At 44.2% G+C, this 25,947-nt stretch overlaps 1 protein-coding gene across 1 annotated transcript; it reads left to right on the forward strand.

Moving 5' to 3' along the window:
• The first annotated feature begins 17,016 nt into the window (after positions 1 to 17,016).
• On the forward strand, positions 17,017 to 25,716 carry LOC147424269 (ABC transporter G family member 39-like). The gene is made up of 12 exons (XM_086501563.1): positions 17,017 to 17,259; positions 18,968 to 19,303; positions 19,410 to 19,617; positions 19,894 to 19,919; positions 20,015 to 20,142; positions 20,263 to 20,763; positions 20,976 to 21,268; positions 21,344 to 21,576; positions 21,654 to 21,806; positions 21,893 to 22,147; positions 22,236 to 22,410; positions 23,085 to 25,716. The coding sequence occupies exons 1-12, from the start codon at positions 17,017 to 17,019 to the stop codon at positions 25,589 to 25,591; spliced, it is 5,058 nt and encodes a 1,685-aa protein (XP_086357689.1). The 3' UTR covers positions 25,592 to 25,716.
• Positions 25,717 to 25,947: the final 231 nt, after the last annotated feature.

Raw genomic sequence — 25,947 nt, forward strand, 5'->3', positions numbered from 1 at the left:
TGATAGCTCAAGCCAAGACATGCATGCCATGGGCCCGCGGTCCGGGCCGAGCGTGCTTAGCCGCCTAAAGGAAACCTTTAGTAGAGCCACTCGCTCCAAACATGGAGCTCATGATGTAAATGAGGGGGGTGGGGAAGTAAATTCTCCATTCGTAACCAACGTAGACCCTACCCTTAGAGAATGTGCACGTGAATACTTCATTCACTGCACCTCCTGACTCTTCAGAGTTATTTCCCTCCGAGGTCATATTACCCGATGGTAGAAGCCTTGCCGAAGTGCAAGAGGTTGAGCGGTATATCCTTGCAGCAAGGGAAAAGGAAATCCAGAGCTTATGCAAGGCGGAGCAACGAAGAGAGTTAAAATCGAAAGCCCCTATGTCAATATCCTTGCTAAGAGAGCTCCTGACTTAGCAACCGCTAAGGTCCCACCCCTAGAAAGCAACATTGCACCTAGCACCTCAATCCTAGATGGAGTGTTCTTAAATGAGAACTGGGAGTACGAACTATAAATGGAAACTCTGACCGACCTATACACAAGTCACACCTATCACGTGGGTTGGTTAGATGTCCTACAATCCACAATGGGTGCTACTACTGTGGAGGATCAACAACAAAGAGTTTGTGAGGTCATCCATAGGGTCATTGAGTTAGAGAGACAGAACAAGGGGATCAACATGCCTTCAACAGGTCTCATGAGATTCTTGGATACAGGAAAGGCTAAACAACCGACCTTATCGCAAATGGAGACTCCCTCGGTAAGTCCGATGGATCCTCCATATGTTGTTTCACCAGGGGTCTCAGTGCAATCTAAGCCCACAAGTGATAGCTTCACCTTTCCAAGTCTAGCTCATCTTTCCCTTGATGACACCACGGCTACCATGCCTACCCCAATGATGGGCATGCCGAGAAACATGCCATGGACCTCATTTGTTACTAAATCACCGCTACATGGTAGCTCAATTCCTGCAACAGTACCTACAAGTGTGTACCAATCGTATACACCCATGGGTCCTCGTACTCATGTAGTCCCTACCCCTCCCATTGTTTCAACTACCTATGATCCACAACCACAACACCCAAGTTCTTATATCCATGGGACTATACCGGCTAGCATTAGCATGTCACATCCGACGTCTGCTATGCCTAGGGACACACATATGAACTATGGACCACCACATGGCACAACATCGTACCCAACGTGGAACCCAAGGGCTTCCTATGCGCCAAGCCCGATGCCAATACCTACTCCACATGTAGTCTTTGGAGCACCTCCACCCATGGTGCCTGCTCACTTAGGTGACTTGGCAACATTTTCTCAAGCTATAGATCGATCTATTGCTGAGAATATGTGTAACACGTCTGATAGAGAGCCTAGAAGTAAGGCAGTACAAATAGCCAAGCTCACACAAAAATTTAGTGGAGACGGGGATGTGAGAAAGCATATCGAAGTGTTTGAACAAATATGCGATTCTCTAGGAGAACACAATGACCTACATAAGAGCAATGCTTTAAGCCTAACCTTAAGTGGAAAGGCTGGGGATTGGTATAGAACCCTAAGGGTGGAAGAAAAAACAATTTACCCTACTCTTAGGAGACTGTTCTTAAAAGAATACATACGAGAGGGATTACTTTGGGGTGTAGCCTCTCAGCTCCAAAAAGACCAACGAGAGGAAGGAGAGTCAGTGAGAGACTTTATTAGTCGCTTGAAGCATTTGAATTCTCGATGTCATCCAAATGAGCATTCAACAATAACCAATTGCTTGATAGATTGATCAGGGGGTTACGACATGAGGATATCTACAATGGCTTAGTCATTAGAGGTATCACCACTTGGGAAGAAGTCACCACCAATATGATCCAATTGGAGGATAATTTAATGATTCAAGGAGAAAGAGTGTCTGTTGAGCCTAAATCTATTAGCTCGCAAGCATCAGGGCATCAACCAATGACCCTAAAGCCTATTGCTAAGGAGCCAAAGATATTTGAGATGACTTCAACAGATCTCACCGAGGCTATTCAAGAGAGTCTTAGGGATAATTGTGCTCCGCAAAACAATCATATGTATCCAAGAAGGCAGCAACAATGGTGCTCAGTATGCTATGGACCGCATAGTACCAGTGAATGCCCTACTTTTAGAGTAAAATTCAATGGGAACTGCAATGCCTGTGGGAGGTATGTTCATCAAGCTAAGGATTGCATAGTATTTAAGCGCGCGATGGCCAATAGACCAACCTTAGCATGGACAGACACACCTCAAATGCCTGCATTGATGCCGGCCCCACCTCTTGAACAAACAACACAACACATGGTCCCTAGGGCCCAAAATGTTGTCCAAACAACACCCTTACCACCTCCACTGCTAGGACCGCAACCACCACATCCGAAAACCACTTCTGTGAATCAAGTGGGTTGTGAGTCATCTATTTCTTGTTTGGAAGGCTGTGAGGAAGATATAGATCCTAATATTGCCTATGGGATGGATGTTCTTGAAGAAAGTCCACAATACTACATGGAGGACTATTGGGGACAAGTAGAACATGTATATCAAGTAGCTTCTCTTGCGCCAAGAGGCCAAAATATCAATTACACCGCTAAGAGACCACCTCTTCAATGATATGAGTGTTGAGGTCCACATCGTGTAGCCGAGTGTCCTATTAGCCTACAAAAGAACGCCACACTAATGCAAACCAATCAAGCGAGCACGTCTACAATGCCAATACTCATGTGTAATTGATGTGGCATAGATCATTTGATTGCCCAATGTCCAAATAATCCAAATGCACCAAAGATCACGCCATTAAACTTGATTGCAATTACCGAGGATCCATCACAAAGTACACCTGTGGTACCAATAAACGTACTGACACGATCGATGCTCCAAAAACAAAATTATATTTCTTGAGGAAAGAGACACGGCACCAATTGCCCAATCTCAGAAAAAGAAGAAAACACGAAGAAAGAGATCGCAAAAAGCAGCGAAGTCAGACCCCAGTTCAAAGACCAACATAGGGACTGGTGACGACCCCGTATATATGAATGACGCTGAAGAGGATTCTGATTTAGGAGAAACTATGGAGACCAAAACGACCACTAAGATAGAAACCAACCAGGAAGATCTTCATGAGCCACAATGGCCAGGATCCAAGAAGAAGATAAGAACTTATCCAAACCCTACAGAGGAGATTGAGCGAGTCAAGCAATTAAGGAGTTTGGTAGAAGATACCCAAAGGGATCTAGAACCACAACTAGGAAGATCTAGATTACAGACACCGTGTTCCCTACGCAACATCAACCTCACCAAGTCCATAGACCCTTAGCCATACCTAGTGTCATCCAAGAATAAAGTGACTTAAATTCATGGGAAAGTGGGCGTACTCACTTCTTGATGGAAAGAATGTTTACAGAGGGACTACTTGATCCTATCGAAGAAATGGAGATCCCATCTTCCCCACATCAACGGACTCAAGGCCAAAAGGTGTCGTTAAACATTGCCAAAAATTGATGGATTTCATGTCTTCAGAAGTTAGAACCACCATCATGTCCAAACTATATAAAGACCCTGAGCTAGTCTCAGCTCTTTGAGCCTTCCTCAATGGAGAACTGAAGTTTGGGCTACCACAATTTTCCCAGATGGATGGAGCTGGGGAGATGCCAATAGAGGAGGAACACTTAGATCCACAACCCAACCTAGATGAGAACCTTGTTATAGAAATACATGTTAACAAGTTGGGACAATACTTTGAGGGTGATGAATCCAATGCGACCATAACAATCACTACTAAGGGATTAACTGTGAAGGGAATCCTTGATGGTGGCGCTGGGGTTAGCATTGTGACTAAAAATTGATGGGAAACTATGGGAAGACCTCACCTTGCGACCACAACCATAGTAGTGAAGATGGCCAATGGGTCTATTGTTAAACCTATTAGGATGCTAGAAGATCTCAAGATCAAGGTCTTTGGACATAAAATAAGGATTACCTTCATTATTATGGATTTCTCCAAACACACTATGGCATCGGAGATGATCTTAGGACGTCCTTTCATGAGGGAAGAAAAAATGGTGCATGACTGGTCTAAAAACCATGTCTACTTGCATTTCCAAGATTCTGTCATTCAAGTGGATCTTGTGACGGGTCGAGCACATCCTTTAGGAAACAGGTTTATAATTGATCATAGATTTGACACCACAGTTCACTCGGCCCCATTGCAGTATTGTTACACGTGTAAAGCAGACACTGATGTTGGGGAAGATTCTCCTTATATGGATGTACTACCTGGGATGACTGAGTCGGACAATGTGGATTGGGTCCACCTAGCAGCAACCATAGACACTTGGGGAAATAGGGGGACGACCTGGGTAACACCTGAGGGAGATGAAATGCCCATACCCTTAAATATGCTACAAGCAATGCATATAGCTTCTGACAAGACTCATCCTAATATAACAAAGAAAACATACAAGTGGGTCCCTAAAGCTTCTTCAACGACCATAGCTAGTGCTAAAAAAGAGAAGCCTTGTAAGAAACGTTCCACTCACTCCAAGAAAGGTAAGAAAACGTGGCGCTAGATTCCTAAATGACTATTGGAAGCCCAAAGCTACTATCAAGGAAATGATCAAATCTAGGTCCCAAAATGTAGATTGTGTTCTTATCTATCACCTGACCCATGTGAACTCAATCCCGTAGCTCCAAAACAAATCGACAATCGCGGAAAGAAAAAAGATATTGAATGCTACACACCCGCTCCAGAGCTAGTTTGGATACCGAACAAAGAACGATTTGTTCCACCTAGCTTAGGAAGGGGGGAGTCCCATGAAGCTTCTAGCTCCTCATGTAATGCATCCATAGAGGTAAAAGCTTCTCCACATCCTCGACCTACAATAGTGGACCTCCATGAAGCTACAAAGGAATCCACAACTCCCAGTGTTCAAGAATCACCTGATGAACCACTTCAAGTTCGATCCCGGGGTATTTTATACTCTTTTTTGGTCATTTCTCTTACGACTGTCATAGGACTATACGATGGCCATCACTTCACAAGGTCTACGACATGGTTTAGAAACTCATAGAGTTTGGTTTAGCTAGTGTGGAGCAAGGTTTATGAGGATTCCTCTCACCTCAGTCACTGAGTGTTTCTAGATATCTCCCCACATAGGTGCTTGTACTTGATAAATGTCACATTTACTAATATCAAAATATGAGACGTATTTTAGATGTGGAGAATATGAATCTCTAGGACTGACGTTAGCACTTATTTCCTCATTTATGTGTCGTGAGACAGAGTCCCTAGGTGATGGTTAAATCCGTTGTTTTAGACCATTTCAAGCATGTAGCAATAAGAACAATTTTAGTGGCCAACCATATCTATTGAAGACTTGTTAATGTAGCATGTACTATAAACAACATCAACAGATGGTTGTTTCAAGGTTTTTAGGCGGAAATTTTGCATACCTATTACGCATATAGAAAGGCTATGTCATGTTAATGAAAATGTTTCATTGTTTGTACCTAGATATTTATGGGTGGTGTGGCTATGGGGGGTGATGGCATGCAGCCATGGTGAGAAGGGTGCAGAAAAGAGAGAGAGAGAGAGAGAGAGAGAGAGAGAGAGAGAGAGAGAGAGAGAGAGAGACGAGACAAAAAAATAACACTATGTATTGATTGTATTCTTTTTGTTAAAAAGCTTATGATATAAGGTGGCCATGCAAACTGGCTCTAAACTAAACTTTCCTCTGCATGCTATAAGGGGAGTTTCCCACGAGCTTAGACTACAGGGCTTGAACCCAACAAACACCCCCCCCCCCAAGCCCAAACCACTGACAATGGACTCGAGACAGACCATGGTAGAGTTCTATCACCTGAAACTATGAGTAGAAGTCCCCCCCTTGACAATAACATAGGTGTGTGTGTGAACTTCCCTCAAACAACTATCAGTGTGAGCCAAACCAGAACTCGGAACCAAACATAAAAGGGCAGTCTTACCACTGATAAGTGGCAGTGTCTATAACCCGTACATTTTATTGATAAATGATTGACATAAAAATAAAACATAAACCAGAATAAAAACTACAGGACATCACTATCTAAGAAAAGTGTTGGTGCTTCACCATCTTCATCACTGTCAACCATGTTGATTTGTCTCTTATTTTTCTTAAAACATTTATCCAAAGGATGATTGGTCTTTCCACAGTGGATGCAAGGATATTTGCTAAAACAATCCTTGAAAATTGCTACGGCCACATATCACACAAGGTCTAGTGCTAGTAGGAGGCCTGGTTGAAGTTGCAGTCCTGGTTGAATTTACAGTCGAAGTGCAACCACGAGCTACATATGTAGTAGGTACGAAAGAACTAATACGCGGTACTCGTTTCTCTTCTTCTGGCAATGAGTTAACAATACCATCCAAAGAAGGCAACGGACCGTTCTTTTTTCTTTTTATAGTTACAATTTGATAAAATTTAGCAGGTAGGCTATTCAAAAAAACAGCTATAAGATCTTCATCTGGGACAAGAGCTTCAACATAAATTAGTTGAGTGCGGATGCTTTTCAGTCTGTTAGCTAAAGCCGCAATATTTTCATCATCACGCATAGAAAGAGAATACAGGTCCATTTTAAGACTCATTTTGGAGTATTTGGATTTAGGACCAAGCACTTTCTCTAGTTCCATCCAAGCAATGTTTGCAGATTGCACGTCCTTTTGCTATGCTCGTAAAGGCAATTAATGACCGTCAACCTTGGTTAATAGAATTTTGAATTGCTTTAACACAACAATGGATCCATAGCATATAAAGCCAAGGAAATCATGCCAAATCCCCTTTGCAAGCAACTGTTGCCGTGACAGTGAGTCGAGCCAAGGCCAAGCAGGGCTCTAATACCAGTTGATGGGTGGTGTGGCTATGGGGGGTGATGGTATGCAGCCATGGCGAGAAGGGTGCAGAAACGAGAGAGAGAGAGAGAGAGAGAGAGAGAGAGAGAGAGAGAGAGAGAGAGAGAGAGACCAAAAAAAGTAACGCTATGTATTGATTATATTCCCTTTGTTAAAAAGCTTACAGTATAAAGTTGTTAACCACTGGCATCCACTTCTAGAAGTCACGGGCCGGGCTTGTCGGTCCAATAAGAAAAGGGTAAGAGTCCAATGAGAGGCGCACTCTAACAGGAACATTCAAGGGTTAGTTGGCTAAGTATGGGCACCCAAGTCTGAATGGGGCGAGCTCATATAAAAGTCACCTAAACCTAAAAATCATTCATTTTTTCATTTGTGCAATTGAAGAGTGCTCTTGCTCCATCTCCATCTTCTTCTTCTTCATCCCCTTGTGTGTGTGTGTGTGTGTGTGTGCGAGCGTGAGAGAGAGAGAGAGAGAGTGTGTGTGTATGATCGAGCATTGCGACGACGGCACGACGGCGGTGAAGCGGTTGAGCGCAACGCAACAGCGGCTCCTTCTTCTTCGCGGCGAGAATCCTCCACAAAGGCGAGCGTAGGGCAGTAAGTGACACACCCTTGCTCTTTTGAGCTTGCTAGATTAGTCTAGTTGTGTGCTTGGAGCCATTTGTGGCTCGCACACAATGTATCGGCAAGTCCTTGCATTGACACGTGCGACAGACGCGCACATTTTTGGCGCCACTGCCGGGGAATGCCCTGCATTAAGCTCGAGTAGCACTCTATGCTACTTTGTGGTGCATTTTGAAATGTGGGAAAGGTAGAGAAGGAAGGTGTGTGTGTTGAGAAGGAGTTTGTTTTACTACTGTGTATTGTTTTATTAATAAGGTATTGAAAGGTACTGTGTTTTTTCTGTTCAATAAGGTGTTTTCTCTATGATAAGGTGTTAGGATTAAGGTAGTACATCCATATTGTTAGTTCTCTGTAAAGTACGGTAAGTAGTTTTGTTAGCTAATGAGTTGCTGTAGTAGTGTGTTAGTGTGTTACAGTAGCTCTATTAGATGTAAGTAGGTAGGTTAGAGGTGTGTGTGCTCGCGCACACAACGCGGCCGCGGCGACCTTATCCAAAAAAAAAAAACTTTTAAATTTTAAAGGTAGGACCCAGATCAAGAATATCCCCCAGACCCAAGCCCAAGCCCACACTCAGGCTCATGCCTCAGTCCCCCTTTAAAATTACGTATTTTAGCCTCACGCGTAGATAAAAGTCGACCTTTTTGAGGACCAACAGAGCTTCGGGTAACCGAACTCTGTGCTGTAAAGCACACCACGACCCCTTGAGCGATACGCTCATTTTGAGCTATCGCACGCTCTAATCCAAAAACCGATCATTAATAAACAATAAAAAACATAAAAAAACGAGTGAAAACGGACGCTTAAAAAAGTAAGCGGTTAACCTTCGAGGTTATTTGCCGATGCTTGTAGGGTGCCAAAGACGCATGCATCTGCGCTCTGGTCGTGTGCTAGAGGCCGGGCAACTAGAGAGCATTTCGACATACGCAAGTTCTCAATATCCACCTACCTTAGGTTCCGGGCCCTCGGCGGGGACCCAAGGTAGTATAAACCAAGACCCAAACATAGCGGCTAGTGACTCTTCCTCTGAGTACCACGTCATGGAGGGTTTCCCAATGTCTAATCCCGATAGCTCAAGCCAAGATATGCATACCATGGTCCACGATCCGGGCCAGGCATGCTTAGCCGCTTGAAGGAAACCTTTAGTAGAGCCACTCACTCCGAACATTGAGCTAACGATGTAAATGAGGGGGGTGGGGAAGTAAATTTTCCATTCATGACCAACGTAGACCCTATTCTCTTAGGAAGTGTACACGTGAATACACCATTCACTGCACCCCCTGACTCTTCAGAGCTATTTCCCTTTGAGGTTATATTACCTGATGGTAGAAGCCTTGCCGAAGTGCAAGAGGTTGAGCGATATATCATTGCATCTAGGGAAAAGGAAATTGAGAGCTTACGCAAGGCGGAGCAACGAAGAGAGTTAAAAGCAAAAGCTCCTATGTCAATATCTTTGCTAGGAGAGCAATCAAGTGCTCCTGAATTAGCGACCACTAAGGGTCAACCCATAGAGAGCCACATTGCATCCAGTTCAGAGGACACCCCTAGCACCTCAATCCTAGATGGAGCGTTCTTAGATGAGAACTGGGAGTACAAACTACAAACAGAAACTCTAACCGACCTATGCACAGGTCACACCTATCATGTGGGTTGGTTAGATGTCCTACAATCCACAACGGGTGCTACTAGTGTGGAGGATCAACAACAAAGAGTTTGTGAGGTCATCCATAGAGTCATTGAGCTAGAGAGACAGAACAAGGGGATCCACATGCCTTCAACGAGTCTCATGAGATTCTTGGATACAGTGAAGGATAAACAACCAACCTTATCGCAAATGGAGACTCCCTCGGTAAGTCCGATGGATCCTCCATATGTGGTTTCGCCAGGGGTCTCAGTGCCATCTGAGCCCACAAGTGATAGCTTTATATTTCCAAGTCTAGCTCATCTTTCCCTTGATGACACCACAGCTACCATGCCTACCCCAATGATGGGCATGCCAAGAAACATGCCATGGACCTCATTTATTAGTAAAGCACCGCTACATGGTAGGTCAATGCCTGCAAACAGTACCTACAAGTGTGTACCAATCGTATACACCTATGGGTCCTCGCACTCATGTAGTTCCTACCCCTCCCATTGTTTCAACAACCTATGCTCCACAACCACAACACCCAAGCTCTTATTTCCATGGGACTATACGGGCTAGCATTAGCATGTCACATCCGACGTCTGTTATGCCTAGGGCCACACATATGAACTTTGGGCCGCCACATCGTGCAACACCGTACCAAACGTGAAACCCAAGGGCTTCCTATGCACCAAGCCCAATGTCAATACCTACCCTACATGTAGTCTCTGGAGCACCTCCACCCACGGTTCTTCATCACTTAGGTGACTTGGCAACATTTGCTCAAGCTATCGGTTGATCTATTGCTGAGAATATGTGTAACACGCCTGATAGAGAACCTAGAAGTAAGGCAGCACAAATAGCCAAGCTCACATAAAAATTTAGTGGAGACGAGGATGTGAGAAAGCATATCAAAGTGTTTGAACAAATATATGATTCTCTAGGAGAACACAATGACCTGCATAAGAGTAATGCTTTAAGCCTAACCTTAACTGGGAAGGCTGGGGATTGGTATAGAACCCTAAGGGTGGAAGAAAAAAAGATTTACCCTACTCTTAGGAGACTGTTCTTAAAAGAATAAATACGAGAGGGAGCGCTTTAGGGTGTAGCCTCTCAACTACAGAAAGCCCAACAAGAGGAAGAAGAGTCAGTGAGAAACTTTATTAGTCGCTTGAAGCATTTGAATTCTCCTTGTAATCCAAATGAGCACTTCAATAATAATCAATTGCTTGATAGATTCATTTGGGGATTGCGACATGAGGATATCTACAATGGCCTAGTCATTAGAGGTATCACCACTTCGGAAGCAGTCACCACCAATGCGATCCAATTGGAGGATAATTAATGATTCAAGGAGAAAGAGTGTCTGTTGAACCTAAATCTATTAGCTCGCAAGCATCGGGGCATCAGCCAATGACCTTAAAGCCTATTGCTAAGGAGCCAAAGATATCTAAGATGACTTTAGCAAATCTCACCAAGGCCATTCAAGATAGTCTTAGAGACAATCATGCTCTGCAAAACAATCATATGTATCCAAGAAGGGAGCAGCAATGGTGCTCAGTATGCCATGGACCGCATAGTACCACTGAATGCCCTACTTTTAGAGTAAAATTCAATGGGAACTGCAATGCCTGTGGGAGGTATGGTCATCAAGCTAAGGATTGCATAGTATTTAAGCATGCGATGGCCAATAGACCAACCTTAGTATGCATAGACACACCTCGAGTACCTGCATTGATGTCGGCCCCACCTCTTGAACAAACGTCACAACACATGGTCCCTAGGGCCCAAAATGTTGTTCAAACAACACCCTTACCACCTCGAGTGCTAGGACCAAAACCACCACATCCAAGAATCAGTTTTGTGAATCAAGTGGGTTGTGAGTCATCTATTGCTTGTTTGGAAGGGTGTGAAGAAGACCAAATGGATGCTTTGCTGGCTTGTGCAGGTTTCTGGATAATCACTTGGCTCAATCTTTTGCACTCTTATATGCACTTCATTTTTGAGCTTGCAATACCTGGCTCCACTAAAATCTATGAACAACTGGGAGTTTTAGATTTGGCTTTACTCTGATCAATAGGATGTTGCTTCCTGTACTGCTTTTGCTGCTCATCAAGTATCTACGGCCTTCTGAATCTGCATAGAAAAATTTATCTCCATTGTAGCCATATAGTTGTAGAAGCTGCTCTTTTGCACTTGTGCCGATGTTGCCACTGCTACCGGCTTGCTCTATTGTACTTGAATTCTCGCCTTGACTTGAGTCCATGTTAGCTCAATCTATAAAAACTATCTTGTAGCAAATTGTGGTTTTGATTAGCAGAATTTCTCCTGTTCCAGCTTGATAAGACTGCTTTAGCCAAAGCACTTTTGTAGTTCACTGCTCTTAGACTCACAAGAGTTTATTAGCTCGAAAGTGTCAAAATTGATTGCAACCTTTATAATGATGAAAATATGGGCTTTGCATAGCTTAATCTGCAATGCAATTACTTGCACTCGCCAATTTTTGGTTTGCACACACAATTTCTTCTAGCCTCTGGCGTTCTTTGACTGAATTGTGGGAACACCTTCCAGAACAGGGATAGAACTGTGATGATCTCGGCTCGAATGATTCCCAACTATTTGTTGATGATTCCCCTATTTCCGGGTCCAAATTTGAAATTCTCACAAGTTTTACAACTCGCACTTGCTAATTTTCATCCAAAATTTGCTATTTTCAGCCTCGAGTCACAATTTCGACGTTTGAACAATGTCCTAACGGCCAAATTCTACTCAAAAGTCAATTTTGAATTGACTTTTCGTGTGATTGTATCCTAGCCGGTCAATGTTAACCGACAAGTCAGACACAATGGAGTCAATACTGGGCGAATAGGAAGCTTGGGGACTGCCCAACACTCCCTATCGCTTGGTGTTGACCTTGGTGTAACCGACGATGAAGACCCTTTTGGTGATGTGATTACAATTCATGCAGTGGAGTCATATTGGGCGAATAGGAAGCTTGGGGACTGCCCAACGCTCCCTATTGCCTGGTGTTGACGATGGTGTTAAAGACATTACATGCAACAGTGGAGTCAGCACCGAGCGAATAGGAGGCTTGGTGATTGCCCAACGCTCCCTATCGCTTGGTGTTGACCTTGGAAAATGGGTGTGGCCCAATAAACATCCACGTATATCACATTGTTTTGAGTCAGGGACCGGGCTTGTCGGCCCTATAGGTGCTTGGGTGATCGCCAATGAGAGTCGCACCACATATCTCATTTGATACTATTTTTACTTTGACCAGCCACTGTGGGCGCCCGTGTGTGAATGGGTTAAACTCTTATAAAATTTTTGACCTAAAATCCGAATGCTCTGAGGTGTAAGCTAAGAAGTGCTCTTGCTCCATCTTTGTCTCCTTCTCCTTCGCGTGTATGTGTGTGTATGCTAGAGAGAGAGAGAGAGAGAGAGAGAGAGAGAGAGCATTGCGGCGACATCGATGGCGGTGAGGCGATAGAGTGCGGCATCGGTAGCAGCTGCTTCGTCTTTGTTGCAACACAGGATCCTTCACGACGGTAGCATTGAGAGGTGAGTGACACACCATTGTTCTTTGAGCTTGCTAGGATTCTTTAGCTGTGTGTTTGCAGCCTTTCAAGACTCGCACATAGTGCACAGGCAAGTTCCCAGTCTTTGACACGTACGTCAAAGCGTACATTTTTGTCACCATTGGTGAGGACAGTCTTCATTAAGATTGAGGAGCACTCAATGCTACCTCTGGAAGCTTTTCTTCCATCTGTTTTTCGTCTTTTGCTGAGTTCTGTGAGAACTGTTTAGTGGCTGTAAAGGGCAGATTAGCAGGTTTTTGGCAGATTCTGTTAGTAACTGTAAGCTCGATTAGTGATGCATTGTACTTATTTTTGTTAGTTTTGCAAGATCTCTATTGTGCAGGTGTTAGTAGAGCTGTTAGTGAGTGTAGACAGTGAGAAGTAGAGTAGACAGTGAGCAGCAGAGTTGATTGTGTGTGAGTGTGCAATTCTATGTTAGACAATTAATTAGCTTTTAATTAGTTGCAAGGAGGTTAGATAGAGCTCCTAGGAGGTGCTATGAGCACGTGGGAGCTCGGCATCCACGCAGCCACATTATCCTCTGAAAAATTATTTTTGAAAAAACACGCTCGGGATATTTGGGACTAAAAAGAAATTCGAGAATTAAAATTAAAAAATACTATTCTAAAAGATCGGGATCGGGATCGAGGCCCAGGCTCAGGCCTCAGTCCTCAATCTTATGATATACTACTCACACTACCTTATATATAAAGATTAGGATCTCAAGTGAAGGGAGGGCATGTGGGTCAAGTTCCTCAAGTCCTCCACCATCCCCTTTACACTCACCCTTTGGACTTACTAATTCTAACCCTCTCCCCACCTAGGAAAAGATTGGTTTTAGGATTCCAAGGGCTGTATGTAACTAAATCGGGGGTTGTAAAGCATGGCCCATCCCTCTAACCAAGACGCTCGTTTTGAGCTATCATACGCCATATTCCGTTGCTCGGTTAAAAAAAGGGACCAAAAATACAAAAAAAGGATTGTAAACACCTAAAAAACTAGGTGAGCGGCCTTCACGGGCACTCACCAACACCTTTAGAGTGTTGAGGTATCATGCACTTACGCTCTGGTCGTGTCCTAGAGGACGAGCATATCGAGAGTGTCTCCGTTTACGTGGGCACTCATTATTCCTCTACCTTAGGTCCTAGGCCCTCAACGGGAACCCAAGGTAGTACCACTCAGGACCCACATATTGCGTCTAGTGACTCTTCCTTTGACTACGATGTCATGGAGGGTTACCCAATGCCTAATCCCGATAGCTCAAGCCAAGGCATGCATGCCATTGGCCCACGATCTGGGCCAAGCGTGCTTAGCCGCTTGAAGGAAACCTTTAGTAGAGCCAGTCGCTCCGAACATGGAGCTAACGATATAAATGAGGGGGGTGGGGAAGTAAATTCGCCATTCATGACCAACATAGACCCCATGCTCTTGGACAGTGTGCAATTGAATACTCCATTCATTGCACCCCCTGACTCTTCAGAGCTATTCCCCTCAGAGGTTATATTACCTAATGGTAGAAGCCTTGCCAAAGTGCAAGAGGTTGAACGGTACATCATTGCGGCTAGGAAAAAAGAAATCGAGAGCTTATGCAAGGCAGAGCAATGAAGAGAGTTAAGCCCCTATCTCAACATCCATGCCAGGAGATCAATCAAGTGCTCCTGAATTAGCAACCACTAAGGGTCAACCCATAGAGAGCCACATTGCATTTAGTTCAAAGGACACCCCTAGCACCTCTATCCTAGATGAAGCATTCCTAAACAAAAACTAGGAGTATGAACTACAAACGAAAACCCTAACCGACCTATACACATGTGACACCTACCACGTGGGTTGGTTAGATGTCCTACAATCCACAACGGGTGCTACTAGTATAGGGGATCAATAACAAAGAGTTTGTGAGGTCATCCATAGGGTTACTGAGAGGGAGCTAGAGAGACAGAACAAGGGGATCCACATGCCTTCAACGGGTCTCATGAGATCTTGGATACAAGGAAGACTAAATAACCAACCTTTCGCAAATGGAGACTCCCTCGGTAAGTCCGATGGATCCTCCATATATTGTTTCGCCAGGGGTCTTAGTGCAATTTGAGCCCACAAGTGATAGCTTTACCTTTCCAAGTCTAGCTCATCTTTCCCTTGATGACACCACGGCTACCATGCCTACCCCAATGATGGGCATGCCAAGAAACACACGATGGACCTCATTTGTTAGTAAAGCACCACTACATGGTAGCTCAATGCCTGCAACAATACCTACAAGTGTGTACCAATCGTATATACCTATGGGTCCTCGTACTCATGTAGCTCCTACCCCTCCCATTGTTTTAACAACTTATGCTCCACAACCACAACACCCAAGCTCTTATTTCAATGGGATCATACTAGCTAGCATTAGCATGTCACATCTGGCGTCTGCTATGTCTATGGCCACACATATGAACTTTAGACCACCACATGGCACAACACCGCACCAAACTTGGAACCCAAGGGCTTCCTATGCGCCAAGCCCAATGCCAATACTTACTCCACATGTAGTCTCTGGAGCGCCTTCACCCATGGTGCCTACTCACTTAGGTGACTTGGCAACATTTGCTCAAGCTATTGGTCGATCTATTGCTGAGAATATACGTAACACGCCTGATAGAGAGTCTAGAAGTAAGGCAGTACAAATAGCCGAGCTCACAAAAAAATTTAGTGGAGATGAGGATGTGAGAAAGCATATCGAATTGTTTGAACAAATATGCTATTCTCTAGGAGAACACAATGACCTGCATAAGAGTAATGCTTTAAGCCTAACCTTAAGTGGGAAGGCTAGGGATTGGTATAGAACCCTAAGGGTGGAAGAAAAAACGATTTACCCTACTCTTACGAGACTGGTTTTGAAAGAATACATACGAGAGAAAGTGCTTTGAGGTGTAGCATCTTAGCTCCAGAAAGCCCAATGAGAGGAAGGAGAGTCCGTGAGAACTTTATTAGTCGCTTGAAGCATTTAAATTCTCATTGTAATCCAAATGAGCGCTTCAATAATAACCAATTGCTTGATAGATTCATCAGGGGATTATGACATGAGGATATCTACAATGGCCTAGTCATTAGAGGAATCACAATTTGGGAAGTAGTCACCACCAATGCGATCCAATTGGAGAATAATTTAATGATTCAAGGAGAAAGAGTGTCTATTGAGCCTAAATCTACTAGCTCGTAAGCATTGGGGCACCTGCTAATGACTCTAAAGCCTATTGCTAAGAAGCCAAATATATCTGAGATGACTTTAGTAGATCTCACCAAGGCCATTCAAGAGAGTCTTAGAGACAATCGTGCTCGACAAAACAATCATATGTATCCAAGAAGGGAGCAACAATGGTGCTCAGTTTGCTATGGTCCGCATAGTACCAGTGAATGTCCTATTTTTAGAGTAAGATTTGATGGGAATTGCAATGCCTATGGGAGGTATGGTCATCAAGCTAGATCAATGCCAAAGTGCATGAGCTCGTTTTTTGTAGAATGCTTGGATAGTCTACGTATTGGCGGTTTCTTTCACGGAGACAACTTCTCAAACTTGTCACTAAGGGTACCTGCTACAATATGAGTGCCAAGTAGTAAAAGATGCCTCGAATGTTGTATGGGCTAATAAGAGGGCCTCCACACCATGAGTATCAAAGTTTGGTGAAACTAGCGCTCTTGGGATTCCCATGCATGCTTAAACTTCACATGGAAAGAAAAATGGGCTTTTAAAAATAGTGATGAACTTGTCATTCTCACCAAACATAGGCCTAGAATCTAACAAACTACTCTTAAGTGTTTGAAACTTTTGCATATTTGCAAAAGTTTCCCAATCGCACCATTTCCTCCTTTTTTTTTTCAAAAAATCAACCTTACTTTAGTGGTGTGTGAGTTATGAAACTAACCGTGAGAAGCCCCTCTAATAGGGCAGACTCTAGGCCTACGTAAGTATCGGAGAGGATTTGCCACTTGGAGAGCAGGCGCCGAATGCGTCCAACACGCAGGCCGGCACTCACGAGGCGCCGGCACCACCCCCGACCCAAACTGTATGCTGCAATCTAGGGTCGGGCATCTTCTACTACTCTATTCCATTCCCATACGCAGAGGTTCCCTCTTGCTTCTAACAGTTTGCGTCGAAAACACCATCAGCTTAGAATTAGGGTTTTTCTTGCAGGAGAAGAAGAAGAAGAAAGCGAGTTTTGGCTCAGAAGGGCTTTTCCTCTGTTTTGGAGCTGCCTCCAAAAGGAAGCGTCCTTGTATGAGTATCTGCCTGCAAAAGGAAGAGTCCAGCTTGTCTGAGTATGGGGTCTTCGGGTGGAGGAGGATGGAAAGGGTTTCCCATCTCTCCGAAAGTGAACTCCCCTGCACCCATTTGGTGGCGCCCAGATGAGCCCCTTTCTGTGGGTCGCCCCTCTGCTTACAGCTCCAACATCGACTTCAGCTTTCAAAGCAGCATTGCAACAGGCGCCCTCTCGGACATCAGCACTCCTTTGACTTACCAAGCGACCCCTGAGTTCACAGGAGATCAAGGCAAGCTCTTCGTGGTACTGTGGACTCTCACTTCCATATGCTTGAAGTAGAGCGCACACAGCAGAATCTAATGCTCATATTTGCCTTTTGGTTTAACACTTTTTCAAGGCCAACTGCGTGTGCATGCCATGAATCGAGGTGTTTACAGCTGAAAGAAGATATTGGTGCATGCAAGCATTCGTATGCTTGCACAGAGAGAGATAAGGAGAAAGTAAGGAAAAAAGATTATGCAGAAAGCCACAGAAAATCGATGTATGAGACAAATTCATGTATGACTGTGGTAGTCCTCTGGACGCCATGAAAGTACAACAATGGCAGTAGCCAAATGAGGTGGATGTTATGGATACAACTGTGACAAACAATGGTGACGTGATATGATATGATATGATGTATCATGTGAAGGAAGAGAGAGAGAGAGAGAGAGAGAGAGCCCTAGCACACGGAGCTGGTGCGGCCAGCCAGCCAGGAGGAGGAAGGTAGCTGGCTGCCATCGAGTGAATCTTGAGCACAACAGGGCTGCCTGCCGGAGGATCGAAGGTCCAGAAAATGCCAGCTAGGAGAGGAGGACACGGGAAGAGAATGCAGAGCGTGAAGAAAGCCTGCAGGGAAGGGTGAGCCTTGGGCTACACCGGCCAGCCAGCCATGGTCTGACCACAAAAAGTGTTCGCCACGTCAGAGCATGCACCTGCAGACCTCCTTTTAGCCGGCTGGCTGGAGCCTATGTGCTCATGCTGTGAGAGAGAGAGAGAGAGAGAGAGAGAGAGAGAGAGAGGAAATGGGATGATTTTAACTATATGAATGTGGCTTTAGACGACTTAGAGACCTAAGACCACTTACCAGACCTAAAACGCGACAATGTCGAATGGATTTGTGATACAAGTGGTTAAGAACATTTCGTAAAGATGAAAATGAAGAAAGCCCTTGTGGCTAATTGTGGATCATTTAGGGTAGTGGAGTTAAATGGTAGATGCGATACTTCCTTTACAGCAGTGTCTGGCTACAACCCATGAAGATGTGTTACACACCCGGGGGAGATTCATTTAAAAAATGTAGGTGTATCATATGAGTTTATCACAAGGGGTTAATTAATTTTCTTGGAGGGGTGAACATTTACAAGAGGGGTTGCTTAATTCAATTTTGGAAAAAAATTATAAGTTTTTTAAGAAAAGGGATTATTTTATCTGTAGAAGTATGTAGGGTTAGAGGGGGTTTTTGTCAATCCCTTTGAACATATCCTACAAAAAATTTCCCATAAGTGAAGCCCCCCAAGGATATACAAATGTATTGCCACATCACATGGACTCATTGGGCACTTCTACATAGCATCAATCTCTACCATCATGAAGAATCAGGGGGCCTCTCCCTCTCTCAAGCAATGATATCCTGTTTTCTCCTATGCATGCGTTGCCTTGTGTGTATCCTTGAGGTCCTGGCCACCTGTAACAACTTTGCTGGCAGCTGTATGTCTCATCTAGGGTGCTCATGGGAGTGACTTCCAAAAGCACTTGCGGGGGAGGGGAGAAGAAGGATAAGTCTATAAACTTCTTTTGGATGAATGTGGTCTTATGAGGCCAAAATAGTGCATATAATGAAAAGAGAGAGAGAGAGAGAGAGAGAGAGAGAGAGAGATTACTGCATAGGCTTCAAGTGCTCATTGGCAAGTCTAAGCAATGCCTGAAACATACAAAGTCAGCTTGTTTCATCAATGATGTCTCTCTGCAGGTACCTGTTCGAGGATCAGAGACCCCTCTTACACGTGCCAAGCTCCCTGGCATCCTTGGCTCCTCTACACCAGAGGTTCAAAAGAAGCTGGAGAGTGCTGGTGCAGAAAATGTCCATCAGGTGGCCATGCGCCTCTATAAAAGCCTCAAGGTCCATGGCCTCTCAAATGAGGCCGAGAAGGCATTTCGGCATCTCAATGAAGCTCCAAAATTTAATGATGATGCTGATAATGACAAAAACAGTGAGGATTTAGTGGGCATGGAATACATGCTTAAAAATGGCATTGTGGACTATTTACGGAATTTTGCGCGTATCACTCCACCACTACCTCGGCAGGTGCATTGATCACAACTGATCCCATTATATATTGTGCAACATGTCCAATAGCAAAGTCTCAAACTGCCATCAAGCCCCGTGATTGAGCTTTACATCTTTTGCACAGGTAGTGCGATTCATGGATATAAATTATCAAGCAAAGCTGCCTGTCGATCCCGATAGCTTTGACACATTTGGGAAAAAATTGCTGGGTTGTCTCCTCGGTCCTTTCATGAATGCCTTCAGGAAGAAAGAGTTTGTGGAGCTCAAGATTTTGAAAGACCTTGTTGGCTATGTAATGCCGGGGTCTATGACATTACTTCTGGGGCCTCCAGGTACCTACACTATCTAACGTTCAAGATGGTTGTATGCTTGAGTTCTTCTTAGTAGCTTCGGCAAGCAACTATCTACATTAGAAATGCCAAAACTTTTTTATGTTTATAGCCAAAACTGGGGTTTTATGCTTGAGGGAAGGTAGGAGCAGGTGGTGTTTGCTAGTTCTCTTATCGTTCTAGATTGAATCCTCAAGATTGCAGGTCAAATGTTACTTATTAGTGTTAAAGACCAAAGTACTGGCATTGCTTTATTTGATTTTGCTTGAACTTTTGCAGGAAGTGGCAAAAGTACTCTGCTTAAGGTGCTCACGGTTGACCTTGAATTTCTTAATTCCATGTTTCCTTCTCTCAAGACATTTAGAAGGCTTATCATGTTGAGGTCTGTCTCCCAGAACAGGTTCTAGCTGGAAGAGCGGTCGTAAATAAGAGCATAACCTTGGAAGGCATGGTACTGTACAATGAGAAGGAAGCAAGGGAAGTGGTTCTTACAAGACTTATCGCATACATCAATGGGCAATTGAATAGGTAAGCTATCTGCTGCAAACTTTGTTTGAATGGTTTCATGCATGGATATGAAGCAAGAATAGGAAATCTGGCTTTAGAAATGAAAATTTATAGTGATTTACCACTTCAAACTGGTGCCAGGCATATCCCATTTTTGACGGTGAGGGAGACGCTCGAATTTGCAGAAGAGTGCACACAGGGGATGAGGCCTGATAATTTTTCACCACAACTCAGGAAATTCTTTGCCCATGCACTGGTAGAGGGGCAAGACCCTTTCTTGGAGTATGTCATGCAGGTGCTAGGATTGAAAGGCATAGAGGGAAGGGTGGTGGGAACAGAGGGAGCAGGTGGATTATCGGAGAGTGAGCGAGCTCAGCTTACAACAGCAGAGATAGCATTGGGCACCTACGCTGTGTTGCTCTACGACCAGCCGTGTACGGGCCAGGACTCAATTGCTACCTATGATCTCGTCCACACTCTTCGTGCAAACTCCCGCATTCAGCAGTGCTCTGCTGTCATGTCACTTGTGAAGCTCTCTCAAGATACCTTCGACCTCTTTGATCGGATCATTTTGTTGGGTGAAGGCCAACTACTCTACCAAGGTCCCTGCAAGGACGTTCTTCACTACTTTTCCCGGCTTGGGTATGTTAGAGACGAAAACTTAGGTCTTTTGGTTTGTGTTTTTCTATATATATATATCTATATATATCTCGCGATTGTTTAAAAGTCGAGCACAGAAGGCACAATAAAAAAGGATGTTACGTGTGCATGCACAACCAAAAAGTGAGATGTGAGTGAGCTTAGCATGCATATAAATTGAAGAGTAATCTGGACGTCCACATTTTGTGTCTCAGCTATGACAAGCCTGCCCATGTCGATTCAAGTGAATTCCTTCAGGATATTGCAGCTGGTGAAGGGGCTCCCTATTTGCAGCCAGGTTCTAAAAATTTGGTGGTTGAAGAGCTTGCCTTTGCATTCAGAAACTCGCATCTTTACAAAGACATACTCCGTGTCGTCTATAATGAGAACACTCTTCACACCTTCTGGGTTGAAAGTGAACCTAATTTAGGCTTGACTGTGCGTGCACCTGAACCCAGGTCTTTCGAGCGAGGATATTACGACGATGTGGTTTCAAGTCAAGGATTGGGTAATAATCTCTCAAAGCATAAGCAAGGAGCGGATTAACCGTTGGCATTCTACTAATCATGTGATTTTGTCATAGAGGTTGTGGTTGCAAACTTGTCAAAGAAAGTTGACTACACACGGGGTATAGAGAGCACAGGACACATTCAAATTGGGGACGTTGTGACTGGTATCTCTATAAATGACGGAGAGATGCAGTACATTTCACTCGGTTCAAAGGGGGACCAGCAAGGTAGAATGGATGCTGTTTACTCCATGCTGAAGAATGCTAGGGGCCATGTCCGTTTACAGGTTCAGCGTCTGCTAGACGAGGTACTTTGTCTGATTTGGGTTATGACTCACTACATTTCCTTACCTGCCATTCAATATAATAGGGGGTCTTTGTACAGTTTGAAGGAGATGACCAGCAACAAGCACAAGATGAGCGAAAGTTTTCGGGGTCTTTTGTACAAGGCCGGTATGCTGAGGCTAAGACGCTTATTAGAAGGCAGTTAAAGGTGGCCAAAAGATTGCAAATTCTGATCAGCTTGCGAATAATTCAGGTACTGTCAATAATACTCACTCAAGTATTGGGACATTGTAGCTCACATAATTTCTCCAGATCTCCAAGCTGTTTATTCTTCTGCAGGTGTTGATTCTAGGGCTGTTTGGCGGATCTCTGTTTTGGCGCGTCGGAGGTGTGTATACTCCTACCGATCTCAGCATGGTCCGGAGCTTGGGCTTTGTGTCTAGCATGAGCATTTTGCTCATCAACATGGTTCAGCTACCAGTATACATGTTGTTACGGCCCGTCTTTTACAAGCATAGGGGCCAAAGGTTTTTTCGAGCCTCATCCTACCTTATTGCTCATAGTACTGTCAGTCTTCCGCAGTCGTTTCTTGAGGTGAGGACTCTAATGAATATTATGAATGTAATCAATGCTACTATGATTATGATTATCAAGTATTGATACAATCAATGCACAACTGCAGGCCCTGGTTTATTCATTGTCGGTTTATTTCATGGCTGGTCTCTCCCTCAACAAAAACGGAGCTCACTTCTTGGAATTTCTGGCATTACTTTTCATAGTTTGCTATTTTGGTTCTTCATTAGTTCTACTCTTAAGTGCCATCTCCCCCATTTTGGAGGCAGGGAATGCCCTTGCAGGTATGATATATTGTCTAAGGTCGAGCAAATGCACATGCAAGAGGTATCCGCATAATGCACAATCATTAGCTCTCCGCAATTTCGGAAAAATAATTTTTTTTCAAAGCATCTCAAATGCAGAAGTGAATGGTGAGCCTCATGAAAATGGATAGTCAAAAGACTTTTATTTCTATATATAGAGGTGGTTGAGTGTAAATGCAATGTGTGTGTCATTTACCTTTGTATTCTTCTTTTCCTTTCCCTTTAGCATTTTCTTATCTTTAGAGTTTCCTTGCACTATGTATGTATCGACTTTAATTCTTCTGAAGCCATTAGGTCTCCACAATTATTTTTTCTTAGGTCTCCACATTTTCGAAAAAATAAAAACTCCTTTTAAATCATCTAAAATGCAAAAGTGAAGGGTAAGAGTGTAGGAAATGAAAAGCCTCTTGAAATTGGAAAGTTTGAAGACTTTGTATTCTATATAAAGAGGTGGCCTTGCGTGCATGCAATGTGCATGTCTTTTGTGCATCTCATTCTGTTGCTTTCAACCTCTCCCTAGCGTTTTTTTATCCTTAGAGAGTTTGCACCATGTATGTCTTGGATTTATCCTTTCAAAGCCATAATTTAGGAGAGAATTATTTATTAAGTAGGGCCTACAATGTCACTAAATGTGTGCTTGTTGATTGATGCAGGTTTATTGGTATCAATCTTCCTTTTGTTTAGCGGTTTTGTGATCTTTCCTTCCAACATCCCTGTGTTCTTGAGATGGCTTTATCACTTCAATCCTCTGCATTGGGCTAATACGGTTTACTGTGTGAGCCAGATAGGGGAGAGGTACACAGATCCCTGCTCTCTATACCTAGGAGACTCAACACTCGAATTCTGCAACTTATACCCAGACTTATCAGTAGGGGAAGCCTATCTTCTAAGGTTTCAGCTGGTTCCTAATGGAAAAAAGCACTGGTTGGGCATTTCATTTGTCATAATTCTGGCTTGGATAGTCGGTGTCAAGCTGTTGTGCTTTATTGCTCTCAACAAGCTTAACTTCTCTGAGGCGAATCGATCCTTACCCCGCCCTCGGCAGCCCAGACCCGTCTTCAGCCAGGTGGAAAAAGATGCTGAGAATGCTAGCTCCTTCTCGGGAGACATTTTTGCGTCTAAGTCGAAGGAGACATCCGATTCTTCCGAGACTAGAGATTCCAGTGATGGACCAGTCCCTATGGGCAAGAATGTTCAAATATATGGGCTGGAAGCAGGATTTAAAGGAGACGATGATGATAATGAAGTTGTTAATGGTGGTGGTGGGTGGCGGACATCCAACATTCCAGTCAAACCAACAACACTCACTTTTCATGATTTAACTTTCCTCAGCAATGAAAATGCCGTGTTTAAACAAGTTTCTGGCTGGGCAAAGCCTGGAAATATGCTGGCTCTTACAGGAAGCTCCAAATCAGGGAAGACCACTCTGCTTAAGGTGCTTGCCAGAAGGCCCCCACAGGGAGAACTAAAGGGTGAAATTCTTGTCAATGGTTTCAGGGCACCCCCAGAAGCGTATGCCAGAGTAATTGGCTTTGTGGAGCGGCTCGATGCACACCAGCCTTTCCTCACTGTCCGTGAATCTCTTCACTTCTCAGCTACCTTGCGCCTCAACAATGAAATTGAAGCTCCAGCCCGCTCTTCTCATGTGGAACTTGTGCTTCACTTGCTTGGCTTGACCCATGTGAGCAATCAGTTAGTGGGATCCATCCGCGACGCTGCAGGAAGAACCTATGAGATTGCCAAAAAAATCACAATTGCTGTAGAGCTGGCAGCAAATCCTAGCGTTCTTTTTCTGGACGAGCCCACTTCTGGTTTGGACAGTGTCGGCACACGCAACATTTTGTTGGCTTTACAAACTATTGCAGGCACAGGGCGAACGGTGATTAGTACAATGCAGCATCCGAGTGCCATGTCCTTAGCTTGCTTTAATAACGTCCTCATCTTGAGTACGAGGGGTGAGCAAGTGTACTTCGGAATGGTGGGGTTCAATTGCCAAGAGTTGCTCAGTTACTTTGCAGCAGCAATCAAGCAGCAGCCAGCTGTAAGGCCTCCTTTTACCAGCCTCCCATCGCAGAACTCTGTGCCCTTGGTGCTCGATGCACTGGGTGTTGGCATCAAGAAACGTGGCCCAACCCATGACTTTGCCACTCTGTACCAAAACTCTGTCCTGGCTTCCTCAAATGCTGATGAGCTTCTCCGGCTTAGACGACAAAATAGGAAACGCGCTCTCCGGCAAGTGCATTCTAGGTATGCAGCGCCTCTCAGCACGCAGGCAGCGATGGTTTTTGTACGAACACAACGCTTCCTATGGCGGAACGTATCATATACGTTTGGGCGCCTCACAGGTTCCATTGCACTGGGTCTTCTCATGGGGTTGATATACTTACACATAGGCTTCACTGACACCTTTGGCCTTACTGGGCGGTCTCTTTACATCTACATGCAGGTGATGCTGATTGGTGTGATAACCTCCAATAATGTGGTTCCACAAGTGGGCTCGGACAGGCTCTTCTATTATCGGGAGAGGAGAGCTAGCATGTATAGCCCTATATTCTATCCCATTGCATGGGTAGTGGCAGAGATTCCATATTTGCTGCTTGCCTCTCTTGCATTTGCTGGAATAGGCAATGCCCTTGCCCAAATCGCCACCGATACCCTCTCCAATTTTCTCATCTACTGGTTGTGTCTTTTTGTGTTCACGCTTTCGGTGGCGTATTTTGGCATGTTGCTGACACTAGCATTTCCGCAACCCATTCTTGCTGCATTTGTAGTGTCCATAATCACGTCGATTTGGGTATCAGCTTCAGGGGTCGTGGTTCCTTTTAACAAGATAAGCCAAGTGTACAGATGGGTTTTTTGGACAAATCCCTACCAGTACGTTGTAAATACTCTAACGACGGTTAGCTTCTACTGCGACACGGGCTCAGAAGAATGCAAGAAGTGCATTTTCAACCAACCTTGCCCTAGTTGTCCTTGTCCACAGCTTACCAACTTGAACTTCACTTTCTCTTGGGACAGGCTGGATGAGGTGAGGACTATCCGCGAGGATGGCATAGCGACGGATTTTGTGGCTCTGCTTGGTATGGCAGGCCTTTTTGCTTCTCTTGCGTTTTTGGCTTTCGTCTTCCTAAAGCATAATGCAAATCCAGCAAATAGATAGATAGCTTTCTGTCCATAGAAAAGGTCTGATCTCTCTAATTTCCTTCTGATCTTGAGCTAGCTCAATCCTTGTTCCATCACCAAACTTTTTCTAAAGCATCGAGCAAACTTGGTAAGGTTGGTCTGCACATTATTGAGATTCAATTCAGCAGCTAGCATTCAATGTACACAGTTCACTGAGGAGCATATCTGTATAAAACACGCCAATTGGTTTTTGAGTTCTTGCAGGTAAAAGAATCTGAAAAAATTTAACCAAATTTCACCATTATAAATTGTCAACAATGAGCGAGTTACTTCATATTATGACAAGCTGATAGGGAGTTAGTGCAACGCCTACTAAACACGGTGAAGGATCAT

Source organism: Adiantum capillus-veneris, chromosome 26, assembly GCF_014529385.1.
Source record: "Adiantum capillus-veneris isolate H3 chromosome 26, ASM1452938v2, whole genome shotgun sequence".
In the NCBI taxonomy this organism is placed as follows: domain Eukaryota; kingdom Viridiplantae; phylum Streptophyta; class Polypodiopsida; order Polypodiales; family Pteridaceae; genus Adiantum; species Adiantum capillus-veneris.

Coding starts and splice junctions, on each gene's coding strand:
- LOC147424269 (XM_086501563.1), top strand. CDS start 17,017: ATGGGGTCTTCGGGTGGAGGAGGATGGAAAGGGTTTCCCATCTCTCCG. Junction 19,304..19,409: donor CTCCACCACTACCTCGGCAG/GTGCATTGATCA, acceptor TCTTTTGCACAG/GTAGTGCGATTCATGGATAT. Junction 21,269..21,343: donor GGTTTCAAGTCAAGGATTGG/GTAATAATCTCT, acceptor ATTTTGTCATAG/AGGTTGTGGTTGCAAACTTG.